This window comes from Peromyscus leucopus, chromosome 4, assembly GCF_004664715.2.
Source record: "Peromyscus leucopus breed LL Stock chromosome 4, UCI_PerLeu_2.1, whole genome shotgun sequence".
NCBI classification, from domain to species: domain Eukaryota; kingdom Metazoa; phylum Chordata; class Mammalia; order Rodentia; family Cricetidae; genus Peromyscus; species Peromyscus leucopus.
Window position 1 is genome coordinate 94,698,349 of NC_051066.1, and position 27,899 is coordinate 94,726,247.

The 27,899-nt window shown below is 49.6% G+C and overlaps 2 protein-coding genes and 1 non-coding gene across 3 annotated transcripts in view; 2 read left to right on the plus strand and 1 right to left on the minus strand.

The window, feature by feature from the left end:
- Spint1 (serine peptidase inhibitor, Kunitz type 1) overlaps positions 1 to 27,899 on the plus strand; it is a 120,570-nt gene that overhangs the window by 14,340 nt on the left and 78,331 nt on the right. The gene's annotated exons all lie outside the window — the stretch shown is intronic.
- On the plus strand, positions 12,421 to 12,531 carry LOC114704642. The gene has a single exon (XR_003736299.1). It is a non-coding gene; the product is annotated as a U6 spliceosomal RNA (small nuclear RNA).
- LOC114704603 (rho-related GTP-binding protein RhoV) lies at positions 15,754 to 17,779 on the minus strand. The gene is made up of 3 exons (XM_028885930.2): positions 17,456 to 17,779; positions 17,220 to 17,278; positions 15,754 to 17,025 (listed from the first exon to the last, which is right to left on the minus strand). Exons 1-3 carry the CDS (start codon positions 17,661 to 17,663, stop codon positions 16,582 to 16,584), a joined length of 711 nt encoding a protein of 236 aa, XP_028741763.1. The 5' UTR covers positions 17,664 to 17,779; the 3' UTR covers positions 15,754 to 16,581.

Genomic DNA, 27,899 nt, shown 5'->3' on the forward strand with positions numbered 1-27,899 from the left:
GGCCCGAGTGCCGGAGTCTGAGATGGTCTGCACTTGGCTGTGCTGGTCTTTTGCTCCACCCCTTGGTATTTCCATAAATACCCTAGGGCAGAGACAGTCTGTTGGAAAAGGTTCCAGGCCCTCTTGAGGCTATCCTGTATTTTCTGTTTCTCTCCACACTCTAAATCCTTCTATCTAATATTTCCTGCTGCTCTCACTCAGAACTCTGGGGAACTGTGGGGTTGGTCTATAACCACACAACCCGGCCCTCTGAGCCTGGGACTCCTGCCCGGCTCACCAGGTCCTGCTTGCCAAGTTGTTGAGTTCCTCCCATTGCCCCCCTTCCCACCCTTAGTAGTTCCCATGGCCGAGACGTAAAACCTGTGTGCTAGGCAGGTTCTGTATCGCTGAGCTCTCTTCTCAGCTCTGTTTTGTGGAGTTGCTGGGGGGGGGGGGGGGGTCAGGATTAAACTGTCCTGTCCAACCGGTTCAGCCTCTGGCCACCCTGTTCGGCAGGTTTTCCCACCTCCTGAAACTGCCCTGGTTCCTCTGGGTGGAGAAAATTGTCACCTTTGACCACCATAGTGGAGGGCCATGGGAGTAGGGGTGTTGCTGCCCAGCGTTTCTTCTGGTGCCCATCCAGGCTCCCCTACTCAGGTGGGTGAGGCTTAACTGATTGGTTGGGGCTTGAACCCTGGCCGTCACTTGATGTTACCAGACCCAGGCCATCGGTTACCTCCCTGCCCACCCCGAGAGCCCTTGGCTTCTTCACGGGAATGCAGCCCCTCCCCTAGGTCCCAAGCTCCTGCCTAGTACCTACTAGGTGAGGTAGACCTCTCCAACTCACCCCCCTCCAGGGCTCAAACCACTTGGAGGTACCAAAGTATCAGACTTCCCTCAACAGATTGCAGTGAGCCGCGTGCCAAGCACTGGCGGTCCTGACGCATTTGATATTGTCAGGGGAGGCCCTGCTGAGATGCCTTCCGGGACACCCGTCGGCTCAGTACACAGCTCTGGTGCATGCAAATAGCATTCACAAGCCGGGGTTGACGGCAAAGCTTGAGTTACCCGTTCTAAGGCTCGTATGTTAGGAGTGGATCTGAACCGTGGTAGAGAGGCTCAAAGGTCCCACGTTCCAGGAGATGTGGGGAACTAGTACACAGACAAAGAGGGAGGAAAGTGATTCCCCAGCTGAGCACATCTCCACCCTCCTGCCCACCAGGAGGGCCCTCCCTCCCCCCTCCCTCTGGGGCCTCTGCATTTTCGTACCTCCCCCTTTTTATCACTCAGCTAAACTTAGAACTTCCAGCACCGCCCAGGTGGCTGGCACTCCCTGCTCCACACCCTGGGTTTGCCAACAGGACCCTGAGCACATGGCATCCCTTTTGTTTATGTACCTGTCTCCTTGCTAGGCTGTGAGCTCCTGGAGTCACAGGTGGCGTCTGAGTCAGCTCCGTCTCCAGCATGTCGTGTTCCTTCTGTGACCTCAGATAATGGCAGTTACTCAGCGGAGGTTGAGTAACATGGTGGGGTGGGGTCCATCCCTTTTTGTTCCATTCCACAGGCACGGGATTTTCTCACCTCACCCCCTGTTCTGCCAGCCTATTTACCTACTCTTTGAGACTCAAAATAGACATGTTCTCCCCTTGATTCTTTATAAAGCACCAGCAGGGTTTAGGATGATTGACGGCTCGAAGGCTATCCCAATTCCTAGGAGAGTAATCAACAAGGCGAGTGCCTAGCGAGTGTTGGTCTCAAGTGAGCAGCCCGTCAGGAAGTGGTAGAGATCAGTGTGGATGGCAGGCAAAACACCTTCTCTATTAATTAACCAGGCTGCCATGGCTAGAGGAGAGGGAATCTCACAGAAGCCGCTAGGGGGCGTGCTTACCACTTGCTCCTCAAACTGCTCCTTATCTCCGGAACTCCGCTCTCGGTTTCATCCTCACCTAAATAATGCTTTGTCACGTCTTCCCGACTCCCGCACTTGGCACAGGCAGTTGCCCAGAAGCAGTTGTCCAGGCCTCAGGTGCGACTTTGCCTCCACAAAGCACCTTTACCCAATGCAGCATTTGTTCCAAAAAAGCTCCACACGCTATCCAGCTGAGCTCACGGTGGCCTCACTCAAGTTTCAGGTGCTCTGTTGCATGAAGGTGAGCCAGACCTTGTCCTGTGTTTGCCCTCCGATGTTTGGAAATCCTCAGGGCAGGGACTGGGTCTCACGCCAGCGCCCCATGCTAGTTCAGTTCTGTATACTAAGTACCAGCCGTGAAGAGTCCAAGGCTTGCGACGGATGGAGACAGTACAGGTATGGCATGCTTGCCGAGCAGGCGGAGCCCTGGATTTGATTCCCAACATGGGGGGTGGGGGGAGAAAAAGACAGTGAGGTGGTTCGGCAGGTAAAAGTGACATTCCCACAAATCTGATGACCTGCGTTTGATCCTGGACCCAAAGTGGGAAAAGAGCCATCCATGATGGCACACCTCCAATCCTGGCACTTGGGAAGCAGAGGCAAGTGGATCTGCATCGTGAGTTCCAGGCTAACCAGGGCTACATAGTGAGACCCTGACTCAAAAAAATTAAATTAAAAAGAAAAAAAAAAACGTGGAGGAGGAAGAGAATTTTCTCCTGCAAGCAATCCTCTGATGTCCACTGGACTCCATGGTACTCTCAGGCCCACGCTCATACCACACACAGAGTAATAAGACAACGCTCCTGCCCATGCTCATATCACACACACAATAATTAATAAGATAATGTTGAGATTTATTTTTAATTATGTGTAGGTGTGTATGTCCGAAGGCTGGAGGCATGGGATCCCCTAGTGCTGGAAAGACAGGCTGTGTGAGCTACCTGACATCAGTGCCAGGAACCGAACCCGGGTCCTCGGCAAGAGCAGCAAGTGCTCTTAGCCACTGAGCCAACTCTCCAGCCCCATTTCTTTTTAAAGGTGGCACAGATATGGTTGCACACGCTTTTAATCCTAGCACTTAGGAGGCAGAGTGAGGCAGATCTGCATGAGTTTGAGGCCAGCCTGGTCTACATAGTTCCAGGCCGGACAGTTCCACGTAGTGACACTTTGTCACAAAACATTTTAAAAGGCGGGGTAGAGAGAGACTGCAGTACGGCTCTGGGTGAATACACTTGTCACCAAGCCTGACGGCCTGAGTTCAATACCCAGGACCCACGCAGTGAAAGGAGGAGAAGCAGCCCCTGCAAGTTGTTCTCTGCGCCCTACTGCACCATGGCGCGCGCACACACACTCACACAACGCACACACACACACACCACACACACACACACACACACACCACCACATACACACACACACAGAATTTAATATATATTTTTTAAAGATTAGCCTGAAGGCCAAGCATGGCAGCTCACACCTTTAATCAAGAGGCAGAGGCAGGTGGATCTCTGGGTTCAAGGCCAGCCTCGTCTACAGAGTGAGTTCCAGGACAGCCAGGGCTACACAGAGAAATCCTCTCAAAAACATTTTTTTTCAAAAAAAATGTAATTTAATTAATTATAAATAAAAATAAATAAATAAAGTAAGAGAGGGCCCTGGGCAAAAATAACAAGAGTCTCAGTCTCCAAAAAAAAGAAAATCTCAGTCCACAGGGGGTTTATGGAATAGGTATTAGGTAAAAATGAGAGCGAAGATTTCTAAGGAGGGATGTTGTTTGGTGTGGCTTTAAATTTGTCTTTTGTGCACGGTGCACAAATCTGTGTGGCTTTTAAGAGGTTCCAGAGAACAAAAAGCTGTGGGGATTCATTTCTTCCAGGCACTGTCCACTCATTTGAAATCCGGCTCTCATCAACTGGCCTGGGTGCTCCACAACAAACGGAGGCTATGTGTGGCAGGCCAGTGAGCCCCAGGATTCAGGCCTGTCTTCTGTCTCCCCAGCACACAGGAATAAAAATAATGCACCCACCACTGTGTGCCTGGGTATATCTTTACCTGGGTTTCTGGGGGTCTCAAGTTCAGTTCCCTCAGGCCTGGGTGGCGCAGCACCTCAGAGACTGAGCTGTTTCTCCAGCCTGTTCTGGTTTGTCTTAAGGCAGGGTCTCATTCTGAAGCACCGGCTGGGGCAGGATGTGGTGGCGCACGCCTTTGATACCAGGACCAGGGAGGCAGAGACAGATGGATCTCTGTGAGTTTGAGACCAGCCTGGTCTACAGAGCGAGTTCCAGGACAGCCAGAGTTACATAACAGAGAAAACCTGACTTTAAAAAAAAAGGTGGGGGGACATGATGTAAAAGACACACAGAATAAATTAAAAAAAATAAACAAATAAAAAAGGAAGGAAGAAGAGCCCAGTCTGGGCTACAGAGGGAGTTCAACTCCCGCTGAATAACTAAGTGAGACCCTGTCTCAAAGTAAAAGGTAAAAAAGGGACTGAGAATAGATCCAGCCTGGTGGGAAGGTGCTTGCTTAGCATGTTCAAGACCCAGAGTCAATCCCAGTTCACAATGAATGAATGAATGAATGAATGAATGAATGAATATGAAATGATGTGCTATTTTGTTTTTGTCAACTTGACACAAATCAGAGTCACCCAGAAAGAGGGAACCTCGCTTGAGGAATGGTCTCCATCAGCATGGCCCTAGACGTGTCTTCGGGGCATTTTTTGGATTAATGATTGATGGGGAGGGCTCCACCCACTGTGGGCGGTGCATCCCTCGCAGGTACCGGGCATGTAAGAAAAGCGGCCGAGCAAGCCAGGAAGTGGCTTCCTCCATGGTTCCCGCTCTGCTCCTGCTTGAGTGCCCGCCCTCAGTAACGGACTGGGACTGGGGCGCATAAGATGGTTTTGGTCATGGTGTTAGGTCACAGCCACAGAAAGCAAAATAGGACAGATGGCAACTGTGATATGCTACAGCACAGATAAACCTTGAGATTAGGATAAGTGAACAAAACTCGTATTTTATCAAAGGCATATTGTGTGACTCCAGTCTTACGAGGCGTCTTTAGAGTAATCTTAGAGATGCAGGGTACAATTGTGATTGGAGAAGGTGTGTGGGGGGGGATTTAATGGGTGTACTATTTCAGTTTTGTGAGGTGAAAAGAATTCTAGGAATGGGAAATGGTGATTGCATTACAGTATGACTGCACTTAATACTATCGAACTAGATCCCCTAAGGAAAACTAAAGCCAGGCATGAAGGGGCACTTCTAACTGCCAGTACTCAGGGGGTAAGAGCCAAAAGGTTGTGGATTTGAGGGCAGCCTGGACTGCACACAAAGACCCTGTCTCAAAAAAAACAAAGTCGTATGCCCTTTGAATTTTACCACAAGAAAAATAATTAGGAAGGTGAGCAGGTGCATTTGTAAGTGTGTGTTTGGGCTGGGGGGTCCACACACAACAAAGACACAGGGACTGGTAGACGGGCTCCACTGCTGAGCACGGGGGGGGGGGGGGGGGGGAGGTGAGCAGGGAAAGGGGAGAGCCAGACTTGAAGGAGTGGATAGAGGCTACATCACAGGAGGACACACCACAAGGAGACGGTGAGAGGGAAGAGGGAAACCAAGTCAGTTGGTGGAGATAACCTGTGTGAAGGGCAAGGCGTCTACGCCCCAGGGCTAGCTGAGTACTGGCAGCCAACATGCTAGTCCTCTGTCCCAACAGTTAAGTTCTTTGAGTAGCCGCAATGTTATAGACTCAGGAAATTTCATTAAACACATACACACATGCATTGCTAGCTCCTTGGGGGACCTGGTAATCCAGAGCCTAAGCATTCAATTTCAACTTCCATCATCTTCTCTCTTTCAAGGCACCCTGCCTCCTCCACTCTGAGGACTGATCTCAGAAGGTTTTGATCCAGAAGTTCAAATAAACAATGACCGACGGTATTGCTATCTGATGCGGCTGTGTGTTCCTGTAATGCCAGCACCTGAGAGGTAGAGGCAGAGGCAGGAGTTCAAGGTCAGCTTCAGCTACATATCAAGTTTGAGGTCAACCCAGACTACACGAGATCCTATTTAAAAACAAAACAAAAAACACTAAACTAAATAAAGCAATTAAAATTGAAAACCTTGCTGCTTTTCCCCAAGCCAGCCTACCACCTGAGCAAACAGCTCTGATCAAGGCCTGCTGATGCCAAGACCACTCCTGTCCTCAGCCAAGCCTGAGACTGGGCTCCAGAAGGCGTCCCTCCCAGGAAGGGTTGTCAGTGGCCACACCGGAGAGCCTGGCACCTCGAAGGCTCGACTGGAGCCAGTGGGGGTAACCAAGCCTCTACAAGTTCTGAGAGCCCTGGGGGCTTCTATCAGTGGGACCCAGAACCAAAAAACCAAAGACAGACCAGGAAGAAAGCAGCAGCTCCTTGTCATGGAGTTTTTTAAAAACAAACAGAAAACCTGAAAAACTATTTGCTCAAATGTCCACAAATTACCGCACACTGCGTCTAATGGCAGGGGCCTGTTACCCCAGTTTCTAGGGAAGCTGAGGGCTGAGGCATCAGGATGGCAAATTCCAGGCTGGCTACGAAGAAAGGCTGGCTGCTGGAGGCCTGGAGGAGAAGGAAGCCACTCCAAGACTTGACTCTGGGCTGGGCAGAGGGACCGCGTAAGCCCTAAGAGTCCCAGCTCTGCGGGCCTAGGAGTTTCAGAAATGGGTGAGGGGGCGGGGTAGGAGAACCAGACAGAAACGCTCAGGACACAGTCGGAAACTGGAGACTTTTTCTTTGACTTTTACCATCAGTTTTCTTATTTCCTTCCATCTGGCCTTACGGGGAATGATTCAAGGTTGCTCAACAGGGTCCATAATTATGAGATCGCATGGGGATGGGCCGAAACAAGACAAAACAAACAAAAACCCAAGGAGGAACAAAAGACAGGGTCAGGAGTGAGGCAAACCACCAGAGTTGTGTCTGTGGGCCACACGGAGAAACTGAGTAGCTCTGCTCTGGTACTACTGAGGCCAACTCTCAAGGGAGGGGTCCGGGCTTGGCAGAGGCAGGGGAGGCCTTGGGTTTAGGGGGTGGTCAGGGTGAAACCCAGGAATAGGAGAGACCACTGTGAGAAAAATCAGACAGCTGAGTAGACGAGTGAGGAGAGAATAAAGAGGAGGCAGTGCTTGGGAGGAGGGAAAGGATGGAGGAGGAGACAGGGAGATCGGAAGGCAACAGGAAGCATGATTGGCAGGAGTGATAGCCAGAGACTAAAATCACAGACTTCAAACCCTGTCAGGCTGGGGACAGGAGGTCGCTGTCCTCACAGATGGTTGGAAGAGGGACTGGGATTGGAGCCGTGGCTAGAGGCTGCCTTTAGTGGCCAAGAAGATGAGAGAAGGCCTTACAGAGCTGTAGAAGGCACTGTAAGGAGACTGTTGAGGAGAGGCCTGGGATGGGTGTCTGAATGAGCTTCAGGCTGAGGGCAGCGGTTAGAGGTGTAGCGAGAGGCTGAGGGCAGAAGCAGACACTGGCGGAGAAGCCGACAGGTTGGTCCAGACTCACTTGGGTTGTTTCCTGAGACCTCTCTCTGAACCATATACCTTCTTCCACGTGACCCCCTTTGCAAGTAATTTATGGTTTGGGGGTTGGCCATGTGGACCCATGTGGTTTGCCTGTGGCCCAACAATGAAAGAAATACAGGAAATAAAGAAGGTAGGTTTAGATGACAATTTTTTTCCCGTCCCACATCAGTGACATTAGCATTCAATTACAGGCTCTCGAGTCTTCTCCAATCTCAGTCCAGAACCACGAGGCTGTCACCATTGAGGAAAGCCCAGAGAGGGGCGGGGACAGGCCAGGATCGTACAGCCAGTGTTGGGGATTATTGCCAGGCTGGGAAGCCAGTGTCCAGCCGAAGTCCCGAAGCCTGCCCCGTGGTAGTCTCCTCTTCACACAGCTGGGTTCAGCTTTGGTTTCTGTCTTTTCTCTGGAAGTGGGACAAAGAACCCCAGAGCCAAGAAGCTGCCAGGGCTGGTCCCAAGCCCCAGGAGGCTGGGAACCAAAGGTCCACACCCATGTAAACACAGAGCAGCTCTGATACCTCTTACTTGGCACTTACCAGCTTCCTCCAAATCAGTTCTCGACTATTATCTTGCTTATCCCCACTGGTCCCCTGGGAGCCAGGGAGTGGCAGAGAGTATTAGCCTTGCTTCAGAACTGTTAGAAACTCAGACGGCAGGGAAGGCAGTAATTTGTCCCAAGTCACCCAAAAGTAAGGATGGGGCTGGACCTAGAGACCAAATCTCCTAGTCTGTGTGTGTGTATGTATGCATTTCGTGCATGCAAGCGTGTGTATGCGTGTGCATGTCCGTGTGTCCGTGTGTCCGTGTGTCCGTGTGTCCGTGTGTGTGTGTGTGTGTGTGTGTGTGTGTGTGTGTGTGTTATTGGTGAGGGTAAGGATCAGCGAAGAATGTAGCCTATTGGCTGGCAAAGGGGGTGGGTGGGTTGTGCACATGTCTCCAGAATAAAGGGCCTCCTGTTATACAAGGAGATCAACACAGCCCTGCTGGAGGGACAGACAGCTAACGCTGTGCTAGCTGATCCGCTTGATCAGGCTGGAGGGCAGGCAGAAACCGTGGAGTCTAATCACAAGGAACATAGGCCTGAAGGAGGAAGCAATAACGACAGGTGTCCCTGCGTGGGGTCCAGCTACCTGCTTTCCAGTTCCAACAGGCCTGGGAAGTCTTTTTTTTTTTTTTTTGGTTTTTGGTTTTTGGAGACAGGGTTTCTCTGTGTAGCTTTGTGCCTTTGCCTTTCTGGAACTCACTTGGTAGCCCAGGCTGGCCTCGAACTCACAGAGATCCACCTGCCTCTGCCTCCCGAGTGCTGGGATTAAGGGCGTCGCCACACTGCCCGGCGCCCTGGGAAATTCTTAAGCTCAAAGGACCCAAACACTTCCTGATGCCCCTTGATCCTGGGGTCCAGGATGGGGGAGAGGCATCTGGACACTTGGGGAGATAGGCATACTGTTGCAGGTAGGGGTCAAAGAGGCATGGAGATGATGATGATGATGACGATGATGATGACGACGAAGGAGTCCATCTTCCAGAGGGGGTACAAGTAGGTTACTGAACACCCAGGCTGTTATCCAAGGCCCTATAGTCTGAAAATGAGTCCCACCGTCACCGGAGCTGTTGACCGATGGGTCAGCTTCAGTTTGAAAAGAGCCCTAAAAATGTTCCAGCAGCCAGTGGATAGTTCAGTGATTCCATCTGTGTTCTCATCCTCTCCCCAGCTGTCTCCCTCCCTTTACTCCCCAGCCTAGGACAACCCAGACTCTTAGAACCCTGGCCTGTTCAACGGTGCCTTCCAAGAGACCGTTTCTTTTTTTCTTTCCCTTCCCTTCCCTTCCCTTCCCCCCTCTCCTTCCCTCCCTTCTCTCCTTCCTTCCTTCCTTTCTCTCCTGCCCCTCTTCTTTTGAGACAGGGTCTCTCTGTGTAGGTTGTCCTGGAACTAGCTATATAGACCAAACTGGACTCAAACTCCTATTCTCCTGCCTCTTCCTCCAAGTGCTGGGATTAAAGTTGCATTTCACTACGCTCAGCTTGAGACCCATTTCTTAGGGCAGAACCTTCAAAGCCCCCCAACTCCCCCTCCCCACACCCCACCATGCGGAATTCTGAGAAGAGGCTTAGATTCAAGCTCAGGAGTCCCAGAACAGGCACTTGACAGACGTGAGTTTGCCTAGTGTCGCTGCACACAGGGACAGGAACTCACTCCCTTCTATTCACACTGACTCATGAGGCCCCTCTACCACACTCTGCTCACCTCACCAGGGATCTGGCCCAAGCCCAAGGCGAGGACTTCTGGCGCAGTCCTGCTAAGAGCTGGGTTTCCTGGCAGCCAAGCACAGTGGGCAGGTCTGACCTGTGGCAATATGATCTGTGGTTACAGCCTGGGGCCAGGGCTGGTTGCAAAAGGGGCAGGTACTCCTGACACAGTCTGCTCTCGGTCTCACGGTCTCACTTGGAAGCTGGTTCCCAGGAGACTGGAGAGACCAGGGAGGGTGCGTCACCTCTGCTCTGGCATCCTTCTGCTCTGCAGCAGCCAGGGCACAGCTCCTTCGGATGTCCGCGCACTCACATTCACACCAATCCAGGGCTGAGCAAGCACATCCAGCACAAAGACCTCACAGAAGTCAACACAGATAGAACTGAGCTCAGGCACAGAGACAGACCCCAGGAAAGCAGACAACACGGATGCTTAGACAGGAGCATAAAGACCCTCATGCTTTCCCAGCCTCAGATGCAATTCTACACAGCACATACTCTTAAGGACAGACCTGATGCAAACACAGACATACGCACACTCTAGGTAAAGATGGCCGCCTGGGGTTGGAGAGGTGGCTCACCTGATGAGATCATTGGCTGATTTTCAGAGAGTCCTAGTACCACACGGCAGCTCATAGCCATCAACTCCAGTTCTGACATCTTCTTCTGGCCTTGGAGGGGCACCAGGCACATCAGATATGCATGCAGACAAAACACCCATACATATAAAATAAGTTAAAAAATTAAAAAAGATGGCCACCCACACTTACATAGATATTCGTATATGTATTTTGTTGTTGTTTTGTTTTTGTTTTCTCTTTTGTTTTCAAGACAGAGTTTCACCGAGTAGTTTTAGTGCCTGTCCTGGGTCTCGATCTATAGACCAGGCTGGCCTTGAACTCACAGAGATCTGTCTGGCTCTGCTCCCGGGTGCTGGGATTAAAGGTGTGTGCCACTGCTGCCCAGCAATATTCGTATACGTAATTACTCAGACTTTTGCACTGAAAAAATGTCCAAATACACAGCACAAAAGTCAGCCACACAGAGTAAGGTACATATGTGAAACTGTATACACACTGTTGTCATTTAGTATTTATTGAGTACTCCTGATCCATTACTCAACCTCCAACAGAGATAACCTCCCTCCCCCAATCATACATATAAACTCAAGCTTCCTCAGGATTCACTTCTGATCCACTGGGGCCCAATCACCAAGCCAAAGATGGAGGGCATGTTTTCTTCTGTCAAGGATGCATAGCCTCTCCCTAAAACAAAACAAACAAACAAAACGCCCAGCATAGCTGTACTATCACTTATACTAGGTGAGGAAGGCAACCTAGCTAGGAATCTAGCCGAGGATGTCGAAGTCAGGGTCAGGTGAAGTTCAGAAGACACCTGCTGGTTACAGTTGGCTGTCTCCTTCCGTGTGGGTCCTGGAGACTGAACAAGAGCCTGTCCTAAAAGTAAAAAGGAGGAGAAAAGGGGCAGTGTGTGGGAAGGTAGGTGGGAATCTGTAGCTCAGTGGTAGATCACATGTGACATACACACACACACACACACACACACACACACACACACACACACACACAAGATCCTAGGTACAGCCAAGGAAGGAAGAGATGGTGGAACTAATTTACTTATGCTCTGGAGACAGAAGAGGCTCTCATATCCAGGCCAACCTAGGCTGTATAATGAGAATAAATAGTAAATAGTAAGTAAATAGGTAAACAAAATAAATGTCTGGAATGTAACTCGGTAGGCAGAGAGAGTGCTTTCTTGGCACATACCAGACAGTGGGTTTGAACCCCAGTACTACACAAACTGGATGTGGCATTGAATCCCTGTAATCTTAGCACTTGAGAGGTGGGGGTAGAAGTATCAGAAGTTCAAGGTCAACCTAATCTACTATAGCAAGTTCAAGGACAGCCTGGGCTACATAATACCGTGTTTCAAAAAAAATAAAGATGGAGCCCCTCCGGGCTGGGACTCAGGTCAATCCTTACTCAGCCATCATCAGAGAAGCTTCCTCCTGCAGTAGATGGGAGCTAACGCAGTGACCCATAACAGGGCAATGTGCATGAATGAGCGACCTAAACCATGTCTTCACTAAACCCTCCTCCTCAGGACTCAGGCAGCTATGAGGAAGAGGAGGCAGAATGACTGTAAGAGCCAGTGTGGATGGACGACACAAGGAAGCAGTGTCCTCCAGACACGACGGGACTGACGCACCAACTCACAGCACCCCACAGGTCCAAGCCAGGTAGGGCTCCAGTGCTGAGGAGGGAGAATTGGCCAAGAAGCTAACTCCAGCTGACATCCGCTTACAAAGGAAAAATTGGTTTTCTCCTGTGGAGTCTCCCTGTTAACCACACTTTAGGGCAAGCCCCTTGCCCAGCAGTGGATGGCCAACACAAAGCAAACTCAGTGGTGTTTTTGTAGACTTTTGGTCTCCTATTGCTATGTTTGGGCATTTTTTGTCTCACTGCTCTTTTGCTTACATATTACAGTTGCTGATTTTGTGGTTTTATGGGTTTTGTTTTTGTGCATATATGTGTACCTTGTGTATTTCTTTTTCGTTGTTGTTTGCCTGTTTGTTTTCTAACGAAAGGGAGAAAGGGCGTGGAGTCAGGTGGTGGGGAAGAGCTGGGAGGCGTTGGAGGAGGGGAAAACATGATCAGAATATATTGAAATTTTTTTAATAAAAAAAAATAAAGATGGTGTTCCTTACAGCAATACACATGCTTTAACATTGGAACGATATAATACAGAGATTAGCATGGTCCTTGTGCGAGGATGACATGCAAATCTGTGAAACATTCCTTATTTAAAAAAAAATAGGGAATTCTGGAGGTGGTGGCACACGCTTTAATCCCAGCACTCGGGAGGCAGAGGCAGGCAAATTTCTGTGAGTTTGAGGCCAGCCTGGTCTACAAAGTAAATTCTAGAACACAGAGAAACCTTGTCTCAAGAAACAAAAACAAACAAACAAACAAACACAATAAGGGCTGGCTCTGTTGTAACACGGACAGGCTCAGCTGTTGTAAGTACAGATCCAGAGGGATCAAACTCCTCGCCTCTAGCTTCCAAGGGCACCTGCACTCATGTGCACATACCCAACACACACACACACTCACACATACATACAACACACACACACACACCACACACACACACACACACACAGAGGAAAATAGAAGAGGAGCCCAGTAGGAGCAGGAGGGGGACAAGAAAGGGTAACTGTATTTGTGTGTGTGTTAAATACAGTAAAAACCCATTGTGTACATGTATGAAACTGTCATAATGAGCTGGGCGTGGTAGCCACATGTCTTTAATCCCAGCAACTTGGGAGGCAAAAAGCAGGTGAATTTGAATTCGAGGACCTCCCTGGCCTACAGAGTGAGTTCCAGGACAGTCAAGGTTACAGAGCAAGAAAGAGAGACCCTGTCTTGAAAAACAAACAAAAAACACAAAACAAACAAAAAGTCATAATGAAACCAATTATTATGCATAGTTAATACATGCTGACAAGAACATTAAAAATTAAAATAAGCAAAATACGATGAAAAATAGAAAAATGAATCTGTGAGACTATCTCAAAACTACATTGATTTGGAGATTCCATTTACATATACATGTATGTATATGTAATGATATATATACACACATTTGTATGTAGCACATAATTTTATCCAAATAATAATAAATACTCCTGTATGTGTAGATTCCTGTAGAGTGAGTGTTTGCCTAGGTTAAGCAAAGCCCTGGTTTTTATCTTCAGGACTGAAAATAAAAAAACAAAACAAAACAACAACAACAAAAAAAAAAACTGTCCTAGGAAGTAGAGAAAGGCCACACTACATAAAGAGGCAGGATGAGAGAGCTGAAGATTTGGCTCTGGAAATCCTTCTGCACAATCCTGGCCCGAGACCCTCAGCTTCTGGGTCTCAGTGACACAACCCTGCAGCTGAACGTAATCCTGATGAGTCTAAACAGTTAAGGGACAATGGTCCACGCTGCCCAAGCCCACAGGTTCAGTGGGTTCTCCTTGACGAATCTGAGAGTCTCTTCTGTGTGTCTTCCATGTGCTGAGCCACAGTGAAGACACTCAGCCATCCCAGCACTTTGTGGAGGGAGGAGCTGGAACCGGCTAGAGGAGAAAACGGGATATCTGGGAGGGGCAGGGGACAGTTTCTAAACTAGATCTTGCAAATTGCAAGCCAAACCGTGGAGTCAAAAGCAGGAGATAGTTGGGGATCACTGAGACAAACTGGTGTGGTTCAGACTGCTGTTAGATTTGGGGAGGCCTTAAAGGCCCGAGTGAAGAAGTGGGAGTTCTGAAGACAGTCAGAGCTGATTTCAGTGTTGGGCCAGGGAGGAGCCAGGGGGAGGCAGCAGGGATGTGGAGTGAGTCAGCAGGGATCCTGACCAGGTTCAGTGACTGTCCCGAGAGGAAGCGCGAGGACAGAGGCTGCAGTGCGCCCCAGTGACTCAAAGCTGCTGGTACCGTGAGAGAAACCAGAAACTGTGTGTGTGGTGGCGGAGCCTCATTCAGGCTTCTGTGCCCCACAGTCCCAAGGCCCCTTGGAATGGTCTGAAGATCAGTCAAGAGTCCTGGGCACTTCAGCTTGCAAATACGGAAACTGAGGAACAAAGAGGGAAATGAGCTGGGTGGGAGGGCACACTTTTAATCCCTGCACTTGGGAAACAGAGGCAGGTGGATCTTTTTGAGTTCCAGGCTAGCCAGGGCTATGAAGTGAGATCTAGTCTAAAAAAAAAAAAAAAAAAAAAAAGAAAGAAAAAAGAAATTATTTGCCTGTGGTGATGGGTGTCAGGATTTGAACTTTCGAACTTGAACCTGGGTCTCTCTGTCCTAGTGGGAGCATGCCAGGTTAGGTTAGGGTAACAGCTGGCTATGAGCGTATCTGTCATAATGCAGCTCATCGCCTCCACCTAAGGAGATAAGGAAACAAAAGAAAGTGGCTGGTGCTCTGGGGGACAGGAAGCAGCCTTGGCGAAAAAGAAACCAGGGATTACCTAAGGTTTCACTGGGCTAGTATTTCTGTTCCTCAGTGTTGCTTACACACACACACACACACACACACACACACACACACACACACACACACACACCCCTGTAGCTTCCAGGAAAGGGACCTGAGGCCCAGTGGATTGGGATGGGTATGGGTGCTCACCTGGCCCAGCAGGTGCCTAGTAGGTGTTATAGGTACCTCAGAAATACTTCTATAGAACGTCACCCATACACCTAACTCCACAGTGCTCCTCTAACCACCTGGTAATAATATCTCACTTGGCATACTACCTTTTTGTCTCCGGACCGTGGTTTCCTTAAAGCAAAATAAGTTTTGTTTTCCCCCAAAGTGCTCTTTAAAGTTCCTCCTAGTCCTCCAGTCCTTGGATTCCTATTCCCCTCTGCCATCTGCCAGTGAACCCTCATGGACAAAGGATTCTGGGACCAAACCTCCATTTACATTGTCCACAGCCAGCATCCTGACCCACAATAAATCTTCATGTGTCGAGGCTGAAGACTGGGCCAACCGACCCAAGGCTACAAATCTTTGGCCCGTGGTTGAGGTTTAAAGCTGCAGAGGTTGTCCTTGGTTTTTAAAGCTCGTGTGACATTCCCCAACCAGGCCCTGGGTCCTGAAAACTGTTCAGAGGCTGGGAGGATGGGCTTGAGAATGTCCTAGAGCCCCGGTGCTGAGCGTGGTACTCTAGAAAGGAGGGGGAGAAGGGAGGGCCCCACCTACCTGGTGAGGTCATGGGAAAGCAGCTCTGGCGCTGACACCTGGGGAAACCCGTTTCCAGGCTGCTTCCCACGCTAGCTCTCCTGGGAACCAGCTAAGCCAACCCCAAGTAGAGAGCCCCACACCTGTTCCCCCTGGTCCAGTTCCCATCACATGGCCCATCTGACCCACCCCCCACCCTTCAAGCGGGCCTCCGTGCCCAATCCATCTACCCAGGCTGTTGGGCCCTAGAAAGGTCACGAAGGGGCATTGGACTGAGCGGTCCAGGAAACCACAGACAGCAGCTTCAGAAACACAAGGTTTTATTTGCAGACTGCATTGCTCACCTTCCAGGCTATGACCTTGGGGAAAGGGATGACCCTACCCTTCCTCCTTCAGGCTCTCATTTGCAGCTCCTCCCCCTCCCTTTGCTGGGCCTGGACTCTCACTTCCTGCCCCTCGCTGGCCCAGCCAGTTTGGGCAGTGCCTAGGGAGCCCTGAGACCCAGTTCTTCCCAGGGAGCAGCCCCAGGTGTCAGCCTTCTCCACAGCTGTCCACCCTGCTCGCCTTCTCCCTCCAGCCCAGTCCTCTCATCTGCCTCCAGTCCACCACATCAAGTCTCACTTCCTGTTTCCCTCCCGTCTCAGTCTCTCACTGGCCTCCTCTTCATACTCCATCTCAAACCGCTCCAAATCAAGGCTGACCACCTTCCAACCCTCCAGGACGCCTCTCTGTTTCCCTGCTTTATCACACCCGCGCTAGGAGAGGGTGAGGCCATCCACAGTGGGCTGCATTCAACCAAGCTGACCTGTGGCCCCACGGTAAGAAACTGGAATTCCATCCCAAGCTGCTCAGACACACTGACACGGATGCGATTATCCCACGAAATCCAAGTGCTGGGATTTTCCTGTGAGTCTTGACCAAAGACATCCAAATCAGAGCCAGCCCCCTGCACAGGACAGAGCTCCCCCTGTCTTAGCAGCGTGTGCAGCTAGAGGCCCACATCCCCTGCGTTCAATAGAGAACTGAGTCCCAGGAGTGGCCAGGCCAGCCTGCTAGTGCCCCATGTCCCAGGGTCCAGGAGTCTCCGGCCGCCCGCCCGCTGCTGCCTACCGCTTGCCCTGCTGTAACTGCTCAAACGAAGCAGAAGAACTTCTTCCAGCGGCAGCGGGAGAGCGTGCGCACACCTTTTGCGTTCAGTTTCTTCTCCAGGCGAGCTTTGTGCTCAATGGCACTGAGAATGGCCGAGTCAAACACCTCCTTCAAGTTCTTCTGCGTCAAGGCTGAGCACTCAAGGTAGCAGCAGGCCCGGATCTTCTCGGCCAGACCCTGGGCTTGGGGTTGGGGTACTGGGCCCTCCCGACCTCCCTGGTCCAGCTGAATGAGTACATTGACGTCGTCCCTCAGGTCAGCCTGAGTACCCACCAGCAACACAGGTGCTTGGGGGTTGTGAGTGCGGATCTCCGGCAGCCATTTTTCTGTGATGTTTTGGAAGGAGCTGGGCTGCACCACGCTGAAGCAAGCCAGAAAGACATCAGTGTCCGGGTAACAGAGGGAGCGAAGCCGGTCAAAGTCCTCCTGGGGTAGCAACGCCAGTTGTTAGCAAGATCATTCCCTTCACATTGGAACCAGAGTCTGCTTTCTCACTTGGGGTGGAGACCTAAGACTCCTAAAGCCCAAGGCCTACTTCATTCCTCCTCCATGAAGGAATCCTCTCAGCCTCCAACCCTCTCCAACCCCTAGCCCATGGAAGCCTACATCCAGATTCTCACCTGCCCTGCAGTGTCCCAGAGCTCGATTCGCACAGGGGCTCCATCTACCAGGACTTGCACTGCAGGGGTGGGGAGGGGAAAGCATGAGTTAGCCACAGCATCCTCGTCCCTCTAGGCAGGCCTCACCAGCGCCGCCTCCGGACCTGCTCCCGGGGGTCTTTGGTGCCCTCCCGAAAACATGCGCACCCTAATCCACAGCCCCACCCTAGCCTCAGGGGCCCTCCGGTAGTACGTACCGGAGAAGGTGTCCAGTGCCGTGGGCCGGTAGCGCGCCGGGTACCCATTGCAGGTGTAGCTGACGATGAGGCTGCTCTTGCCCACCGCGCCATCGCCCACTAGCACGCATTTGATGCCCAGCTCCGGAGGCGCGCTGCGCCGCCGCGGAGGAGGGGTTGAGGCTGGGAGAGGCGGTGGCTCGGCCTCGCTCAGCTCCCGCGGCGGCATGGCCCGCTCCCGGGGTAGCAGAGGGGCCAGCCCGGACCAGGCTCCGCAGCGCTCAGGGAAGCAGGTTCGGCAGTCGGACGCAGACAGTCTGTCCAAGCTGGGCACGCCCGCTAGAGGCTAGCAGAGGGTATATATGTTGGGCCCCGCCCACCTCATCTGCATGTCCCAAGTGGCCCGGACCCCGCCCACCGACCTGGACCTCCCTCTGCAGAACACTGAGCGATAGCAAAGCATGCAGAGAAGAAAGGGATATGAAAACCTGGCACCACGAAGGTACAAGGACAAAGACCCGACATATGATATTTGGTAGATCCATGATTTATTGTTAGTAGGAAGACACAAACTACAGAATTCATAATATAGCATGTTCAAATTAAACACATCACATTAAACCTTTTCTAAGTAAAAAGAAAAAAAAAGAGCATATATATATATATATGTATAGGTATTAAACATCAGTACAGTAATTTTATTAATAAAGTATTCTTTTAATCTACTGGGAATGAGGCTGAGATTGTAGCCCAGAGTGCCTGCCTAGCATGTATAAAGAAAGCCCTGGGTCTGATCCCAGTACCACTGACCTGGTGGTGAATTCCTCTAATCCAAGCACCCTAGGGGTGGAGTTAGAAGGATCAGAAGTTCAAGACCATCCTCTGTTGCACAGAAATAGCTGCAGACCAGCCTGGGCTACAATGTGAGACCCTGTCTCAAATAAACAAATAACCTTTATTCCCAGCAGTGGGGAGGCAGATACAGAGGCAAAGGATCTCTGTGGGTTTGAGGCCAGCTTGGTCTACATAGTTAAGTTCTAGACCAGTCAGGACCACATAGTGAAACCCTGTCTCAAAACAAACAAACAAAAATACAATACACACACATTATAGGGCTGGTGATGTAATCTGTGATAGATAGAGTGCTTACCTAGCATACATGAGGCCCTCTGTTTAATATCTGGCCCATAAAAAAATACACAGGGCTGGAGAGATGGTTCAGTGGTCAATGAACTCCTACGAAGAGGAGCCATTCAGAACAGAAGCTGTGAACTTCACACTGGATTTTATGCTTTCACCGTCAAATATATTCTTGAATACTTTTTAAGATTTAATGTGTGTTTTATCTGCATGTATATCTATGCCTCACATGCATACAGTGCCCATGGAGGCCAGAAGGAGATGTCAGATCCCCTGGAACTGGAGTACAGATGGTTGTTAGTAGTCATAAGGGTGCTTGGAACCAAACTACATCCTTTACAAATGCAACAAGTGCTTAACTGCTTGGGCATTTCTTCAGCATCCTACCCCCACGTGCATTTGAATATGTGTAAAGTTCCCAAAGTACCTACTATTATCCTTTTTGAATAAAGACTTATTTTTTTATTTTAATTAAGTGTGTGTCTGTACATGGGCATGGATATGTGCATGTTGAGTACAGTGCCTGACGAGACCAAAGAGGGCCGTAGGGCCCCTGAAACTGGAGTTACATGAAATTATGAAGCCGCCTAAGTGGGTGCTGGGAACTGAACTCAGGTCCTCTAAAAGGGCAGCAGGCACCTTTAAGTACTGAGCCATCTCAGTACCTAATGTTCTCATTACCATGAAAGCACATGGAATTACCTATTTGCAGATGCTGTTTCTGGGCCACCTACAGTCCTTGCCCTAAGAGGAACTTACAGACTCGGACAAGACTTCCCAGGTAACCACAGAAAGGTCACCCAGAGAGCAAGTGAAAGAGTAGCCTGATACTAATTTAGTCTCTACTGCAGCCATAGCAAGTGACTAGCCCAGAATCCTTTCTCTGATTTCCTAGGCAGTCTTTCAGTCAGCACAAAGATCACTGAGACCCTTTCACCCCAGCAGGCAGACATTCATGAGTTCGGGAAAGGGCAAGATTGCCAAGAGGAGAGGAGACTGAAGACACACCTAGTGTACCAGTGCAGAACTCTGTAAGTCTAGCCTGACATGGTGGCACTCATTTGTAATCCCAGCACTTGGGAGGCTGAGCATCAGGATCGCCTGTTTACAGGATGGGTGCCAGGGCATCCAAGACTACTCAAGACCCTATCACAAAATACAAACAAACAAAAATCTGGGTGTGGGGCTGGAGAGATGGCTCAGCGGTTAAGAGCACTGGCTGGTCTTCCAAAGGTCCAGAGTTCAATTCCCAGCACCCACATGGTGGCTCACAACCATCTGTAATGAGATCTGGTTCCCTCTTCTGGCCTGCAGGCATACACACAGGCAGACCATTGTTTACATAATAAATAAATAAATCTTTAAAAATAATTTAAAAAAATATGGGTGTGAAAATGACTAAAAAGTTGCTGACTTGACCACTCTTGAAAAACTGTAGGCTTTCCAGTACCCACTTTTATATTGTAATGTCTATCTCCCCCATTCTCTCTATCTAAATGTCTAAAGATGCTAATGATCCTAACTGCCACCTCAAAATCCCCCCAAATCCTCAGACACATCCCCATAAGTTTATTTATTGAGCTACTGAAAGGTGTCTTAAGTGCAGTTCTTCCCTTCGATGGCTCTAGAAAGTCCGAAAGCTGCTCATTCTGTCCTCCTGCGAAGGGACGGGACTCTAGACTCAGTCCGTCCGTTCTTCAGCTCATAAGCTGAGTGACTCCTACAAAATCAATCTCTTCACCACTGTCAGTGCTACAGAATGAAGCACAAAGTGCATTTGTCTCTGAAGCCCTTCTGGTATTAGCTATCAGAGATTCAGGAATCCTGGGGATGCTGCACTGCACAGGTGTCCAAGACAAAACTACTTCTCTCTCTCTCTCTCTCTCTCTCTCTCTCTCTCTCTCTCTCTCTCTCTCTCTCTCACACACACACACACACACACACACACACACACACACACACCCTCTTTGGAATACTCTTGTCCCTTGACCTGGTTTTAATAATAACTTTACTGGGCTGATGATATAGCACAGTGGTATCACACATGAGATGCTGGGTTCGATTCCCAGCATGACATAAATCTGGAGTGAAGCACACTCCTACAATCCTGGTGCTTAAAAAGCAGTGGCAGAGCAGGGCAGTGGTGGCGCATCTTTAATCTCAGCACTCTCGAGTCAAAGGCAGGCGGATCTCTGTGAGTTTAAGGCCAGCCTGGTCTGCTTATTGAGTCCCAGGCCTGCCAGGGATACATAGTGTGACTTTGTCTCAAAATAATAAAGATGTAGTGTCAGGAGCATCAGTTCAAGGTCTCCTTGGCTACATGGTAGGTCCAAGACCAGCCTGGGATATTTGAGGACTGGTCTCAAAGGAAAAAATAAAAGCTTATTAAAGATATAGATTTAAGGGCAATACTTTTTAATCCTTTCTGAAGACCAATAACACACTAATGGAACAAACAAGGGAGATGTCTGCTGGGCATGAGTAAAATGTCTTGCCTTGGACTGAGACTGGCCATTCTTCATTGGTCTCATGGGTGGAGATACTTTCTGACCAAGGTCCCTCTGTCTAAGCTGGTTTAGGTACAGTCACGTCAGCAAGAGGGGGAGGGAGGAGACAAGCTGGGAGCTGGTGAGTCACCTATTTCTCAGCTAAGGACTTGCAATTCTGGCTGCTACTTCTGGGAAAATCCTCTTCAAGGTGCTGGGGTTACAACTTCTTCCTGCCCACCTGCCATATCTGCCCCAACTTCCAGACATAGTTGTTAGGGCTACAACTTGCCACCAACATTATGTCTTGGATAAATGGCATTTTCGAGGATGGGGACAGGAAACAGACAAGAGGAGCCTGGAACACGTGTGGATAGCAAGTCTAAACAAACAAACAGGAAGGAAAAGTGTAGGTAGTTCATACGGACAAAAAGCCAACTAGAAGAGTCTGGGACGGTCCAAACTGAACAAGGTAAAGCAATAATAACCTAGTATAAGACCAGTATCTATAATTCACACCCACAAATGATCGACAGAAAACTAAGTTGAGGATAACAGTGTCAAATAGCTGGGCGGCGGTGGCACATGCCTTCAATCCCAGCACTAAGGAGGCAGAGGCAGGTGGATCTCTGAGAGGTTGAGGCCAGCATGGCCTAGAAGAGTAAGAACCAAGGCTACACAGAGAATCCCTGTCTCAAAAAAATAACCAAAAAAAGAATTTCAAATAATATTTTTGGATCCTTGGCCCTGAAGGAGAGAGAAAATTAAAAAAAAAATTTTTTTTTGAGGCTTTGTGTCATGTAGCCCAGGTTGGCCTTGAATTTTCTGTGTATCAGAGGATAGCCTTGAACTCTTGATTCTCCTGCCTCTATCTCCCGAGTGCTGGGATTATAAACATATACCATCATATTCAGCCTAAACACCCACTTCTAAAAACGCATGTGCGTTTGTAGTGGAGACCGGAACACACCTTACTAGGTATTACCCCCAGGGACACTGTCCACCTCCTTTGGAACACATCTCTCATTGGCCTAGAGTTTATCAACTAGCCTGACTTGCCAATGAGTCCCAGAGATGATCACCACCTTCCCAGAACTGGGATTAGAAGCATGTACCACCCCACCTGGTAATTTTTACATGGTTCTGGGGCTAGAATTTAGACCTTTGTGTTTGTAAGGCAAGAGCTTTGCCAACCAAGGTAGGAAGCAGAAGCAGGAGGATTGTAAATTCAGTCCAGCATGGACTACACAGCAAGACTCAATAAATAAAAGACAGGGCTGGAGAGATGGCTCAGTAGGTAAGTGCTGTGGGCAAGCCTGAAGACCCGAGTTCAATTCAGATTCCACAGTGAAAGAGAAGTTGTCTTCTGATATTCCACATTCACAGTGTTCTCTCTCTCCTCTCTCTCTCTCTCTCTCTCTCTCTCTCTCTCTCTCTCTCTCTCTCTCTCTCTCACACACACACACACACACACACACACACACACACAAATAGTAAGAAACAAAAACAAAAAAAATTGGCCAAGCTGGGTGGCAGTGGCGCACACCTTTAATCCCAGCACTCGGGAGGCAGAGCCAGGCGGATCTCTGTGAGTTCGAGGCCCACCTGGTCTACAGAGTGAGATCCAGGACAGGCACCAAAACTACACAGAGAAATCTTGTCTCAAAAAACAAAAAACAAAACAAAAATTGGCCAATATTCTATACTAATGTAAGATATTCATAATTGAGGTAACCTGGTAATTGAGGTACATGAAAACATCTTGTACTGTCTCAATTTAGAAAAATTAATCTAAACTCTTCTAAAACCAAGCAGCTTGCTGCTGCTGCTGCTGCTTCTCCTCCTCCTCCTCCTCCTCCTCCTCCTCCTTCTCCTTCTTCTTATTCTTCTTCTTTTTTTTTTCCAGACAGGGTTTCTCTGTGTAACAGCCCTGGCTGTTCTGGAACTCGTTTTATAGACCAGGCTGGCCTTGAATTTACAGAGATCTGCCTGACTCTGACCCCACCCCCACCCCTCAGGCTCCCCAGTAGCCCTGGGATTAAAGGTGTGCGCCATCACTGCCTGGCCAACAGCTTCTTAAACAAACAAATCCACTATCGTCCTGACATTAAGTTATGGAAACAACAACATCTTGCTTCCAGAATGTTCAGTATAGCTGTATGAGACTCTAGACTTGTACAAACGCTGTTGTTTGTCCTGACAACCATAAGAACTGAAGTGAGGTGCGTGTGTGTATCTTCCTGTTTTGGCACTGAATATATTGAAGTCCAGAAAGTGAGTTGTAGCATCAGGGGACTTCAAAGAAACTGACAGGCTGTCTCCAACCAACAAGCCACAGGTCCATGCTCAAGTATATAATGTTATCAGGCACCTTTGTTTATTCCTTATCATATTTAAATGTATTTATTTGTTCTGTAGATGTATTTATTTTATGTAGACCCAAGTTCCATTCCCAGCATCCACATGGCAGCTCCCGAGTCTCACCACAACTCCAGTTCCAGGGGATTTGGCACCTTCTTCTTTCTGATCTCGGGGTACCAGGTACACATATGGTGCAAATATGTACACGCAAGCAAAACACTTATCTGCGCATATAATAATAATAAAAACAAGAATTAAAAAAACAAGAGCAAACCAAAAGAAACTCATACTCTTTACCATCACAAAAAATAAAAAAGATGAACAAAACTCCATAGTTTCCAAGAAGTGTTTTAGTTCCATACAAACGTTCAGAGAAAGAAAATCCATTTTATCCAATCTTTCTTCGGCACACTCCAGACCCCTACTCAAGCCTGCTGTCAAGAGTGAGCCCAGAGATCAGCAAGCTTTGACATAAAGAGAAGATGGAAGAGAAAACAATCTTATGGGCTGCTGCGCCAGTTCAGCAAGGTAAGATGCCAGCCACCAAGCCTGACGACCCCGAGTTCAATCCCTGGGACCCACAGGGTGGGAGAAGAAAACTGAGTCACCCCAAGTTGTCCTCTATCTCCACGTGCCTGCAGCCCAAGGACACAAGTACTCACACACTAAATAAACTAGTTAAGTACATCTAATAAAAATTTTAAAATTAAATTTAAAAGAAAAAAGGAATTATATGTATTTAACACTTATTTGCCAGATTTTAACGGTGATGATGACAGTATTACAGTCTGACACACTTTCTAAATTTTCCCAGTTCATCGGATCGAGAGAGCGTTCGGGGGCTGTACTCATTGGTCCTGGGTGAACTGCCTCATGGCATTACTGGCTAGCCCTCTAGCTCCCAAGGTCCCCCCGCCCCCGTCCCCAACATTATCCATTGGCTCCCAGCTCCGGGCTTCTATCACGTCTTCCCCCTTCCTGATTTTCAGCCTTGGTCTCCCTGTTTCTTTTCTCTTCGCCCACCTGCATCCAGCCAACCCCAGCTGATAATATCTGCCCCCAACCCCTAAATGTCCTCAAACCCTGAAATGCTTGCTAGGAGCTGTCACTTAAAAATGCTCAGCCAGAGCCGGGCATGGCGATGCACACCTTTAGTCCCAGCACTCGGGAGGCAGAGGCAGGCGGATCTCTGTGAGTTCGAGGCCAGCCTGGTCTACAGAGCGAGATCCAGGGCAGCCGGGGCTACACAGAGAGGCTGTCTCAAAAAAGAACAAAACAGACACACACACACACACACACACACACACACACACACACACACACAAATAAAAACAACAACAAAAACCAAAAGCCACCTTTCCCGGGCAGCCGCCGAAGACGGCGGGGGGGGAGGTTCTAGTACCCTAGCAACAAGGCCATTCTGCGGTGGCCCCGTGGCCCACACAATGGTGGCCATGCGCAGAGAGGCATCCACATTTCCAGAACTTTCTACAGAACCACCTGAGGCTGCACCCTCCGGCGGCCGCGCGAGCCCTGCTGCCCCACTGGGCCTCCGGGACAGTTCCAGGGGACGCCTCCCTCCGCCGACGAGCCTACCCAGAACTCGCCTACCTGGGGCGTCGAGCTCATGGCACCGGAAGCGTCTGAACCAGGCGGTGCCCGCCAACGCGCGAGGCCCAGCGGAAGGAGGAGGCCGTGAACCGGAAGGAGCCGTCGCGGTCCCGAGGGGAACTCGGGGAAGAAACCCCGCTGGTTCACAGAGGTCCCACCGTGTGAGCCAATGAAGACCCGCGTGCCTAAAACGGCCTCACCCAGGCTCCCTTTAAAGCACCGAGGTCCCCTTCCCTTATTTCTAGCGGTTGATAAGCCGTTTCCTCAATTTAAGGAGTGGGAAGGAACGGTCTGGAACTTACTGGGTCACCCAGGTCCACGGCAAATTCATCCCCCTGCTTCAGCCTCCTGAGCGCGGGGTTCCGCCCGCCTGGCACGCTGCCCTTTCCTTCCGAGCGTCCCACTTCCTTCCCTTCAGTATTCTTTATCACGATACCCACCTCCTACCTCCTACCTCGTGGTCTTGCTTTGTTCATCGCTAGGGCACCCAAGCTTCCTAAGTCACTCTCCCACTCCAAAGCCTACAGCAGAGTGTTTGCTGGTCTCTACTTGACATCACAAACCCCAGGATGGGATCATGAACTGACTGAGAGGGACTGATTTTTACTTATTTGTGTGTTTTGAGACAGGGTTTCTCTGTGTAGTCCTGGCTGTCCTGGAACTCACTCTAGACCAGCCTGTCTTCGAACTCAGAGATCTCCCTGCCTCTGACTCCCGAGTATCGGGGTTAAAGGTGTGCACCACCATCGCCCATGGACTGAGAGGAATTTTAAAAACTGGGTATTGTTGTGCATCCCAGAAATGGGGATGTGGAGGCAGGAGATGAATCAGGAGTTCAAAGTCCAGCTTCAGTCACATATGAAGTTCAAGGCCAGCCTTGGTTATACAGTGAGTTACAGGCCATTGTAAATTCCTGTCTCAAATAAAAATGAAAAAAAGAAAGGAAGGAAAGAACAAAGGAAAAGAAAAAGAGGGAAAAAAGCCGGGAGGTGGTGGTGCATGCCTTTAATCCCAGCACTTGGGAGGCAGAGGCAGGCGGATCTCTGTGAGTTCGAGGCCAGCCTGGTCTACAGAGTGAGATCCAGGACAGGCACCAAAGCTACACAGAGAAACCCTGTCTCGGAAAAACAAAGGGGGGGGGGGACAGTGAGAGTGAGATGGCCCAGTGGTTAAGAGCACTGACTACTCTCGGAGAGGTCTAGGGTTCAGTTCCCAGCACCCACATGTGAAAGGAAAATATTAGCTCAGGACCCCCAAGACCAAGTTCTTGGGCCAAGTTCTCAGCACAAAGGAGATTTCTTTGCCTCAGAGGGACAGGGACAGGGACAAAGACGGGAGATAGAGGAGGAGAGAGAAGGCGACGGGAACCAAGGAAAGGGGTCTGCCTCTGGATAGAGGGGAGACAGACATGGCACATAGGAGGATGGTGATCTATAAAGGAAAAATGGGGAACCCTGTGTTAGGGTGAGGTGCTCAATTTTAATTGGGCATGTTAATTAGGGCAGCCAAAGGTGACTTTTGATTGCTGGACTTCAATACTTTGAAAGCTGGACCTTAGCAGTCAGCCTCAGGAGGATAAGGGACTAGACCTTGGGAGCCAGCTTTAGGGATGTAGTCTACTGGGTTTTAGCAAAGCAGAGGGGACTGGAGAAGGACAAGGCCTGCCAGAGACACATGCTCGAGTGAGCTAGAGTCCCTTCATGTTTCTTCATAACCATCTGTAACTCCAGGCCCAGGGAACCTCTTCTGGCCTCTGCTGGCATTGGACAAGCACGTGGTGTACATACATATGTGCAGGTCAATACTCATACACATAAATCGTAAAAAAAATCTTCAAAAAGAAAGGTGGAGTGGGGTGGGGGGGCTGTGAGGTGGCTCAGCAGGTAAAGGCACTTGCCACAGAGATCTGATAACTGGACATTGATCCCTGGGACTCACATAAAGGTGGAAGGAGAAAACTGTACAAAATTGTCCTCTGACATCTACACTACATGTGTTGCGGTACACCTGTACCTGCACCCACACACATGTATTGTGGTACATCTGCACATGCACCCACACACATGTATTGTGGTACACCTGTACCTGCACCCACACACATGTATTGTGGTACACCTGTACCTGCACCCACACACATGTGTTGTGGTACACCTGTACCTGCACATGCACCCACACACTACATGTGTTGTGGTACACCTGTACCTGCACATGCGCCCACACACTACATGTGTTGTGGTACACCTGTACCTGCACATGCACCCACACACTACATGTGTTGTGGTACACCTGCATCTGCACCCACACACTACATGTGTTGTGGTACACCTGTACCTGCACATGCACCCACACACTACATGTATTGTGGTACACCTGTACCTGCACATGCACCCACACACTACATGTGTTGTGGTACACCTGTACCTGCACATGCACCCACACACTACATGTGTTGTGGTACACCTGTACCTGCATCTGCACCCACACACTACATGTATTGTGGTACACCTGTACCTGCACATGCACCCACACACTACATGCATTGTGGTACACCTGCATCTGCACCCACACACTACATGTGTTGTGGTACACCTGCACATGCACCCACACACTACATGTGTTGTGGTACACCTGCACATGCACCCACACACTACACGTGTTGTGGTACACCTGCACATGCACCCACACACTACACGTGTTGTGGTACACCTGCACATGCACCCACACACTACACGTGTTGTGGTACACCTGCACATGCACCCACACACTACATGTATTGTGTGTGGTACACCTGCACATGCACCCACACACTACATGTGTTGTGGTACACCTGCACATGCACCCACACACTACACGTGTTGTGGTACACC

Excerpts from the sequence above, each read along its gene's own strand:
- LOC114704603 (XM_028885930.2), bottom strand. The coding sequence starts at position 17,663 with ATGCCGCCGCGGGAGCTGAGCGAGGCCGAGCCACCGCCTCTCCCAGCC. Across the intron at positions 17,279-17,455 it reads GGCACTGGACACCTTCTCCG|TGCAAGTCCTGGTAGATGGA; the intron begins GTACGTACTACC and ends CCACCCCTGCAG. Across the intron at positions 17,026-17,219 it reads TCTGGGACACTGCAGGGCAG|GAGGACTTTGACCGGCTTCG; the intron begins GTGAGAATCTGG and ends TTGCTACCCCAG.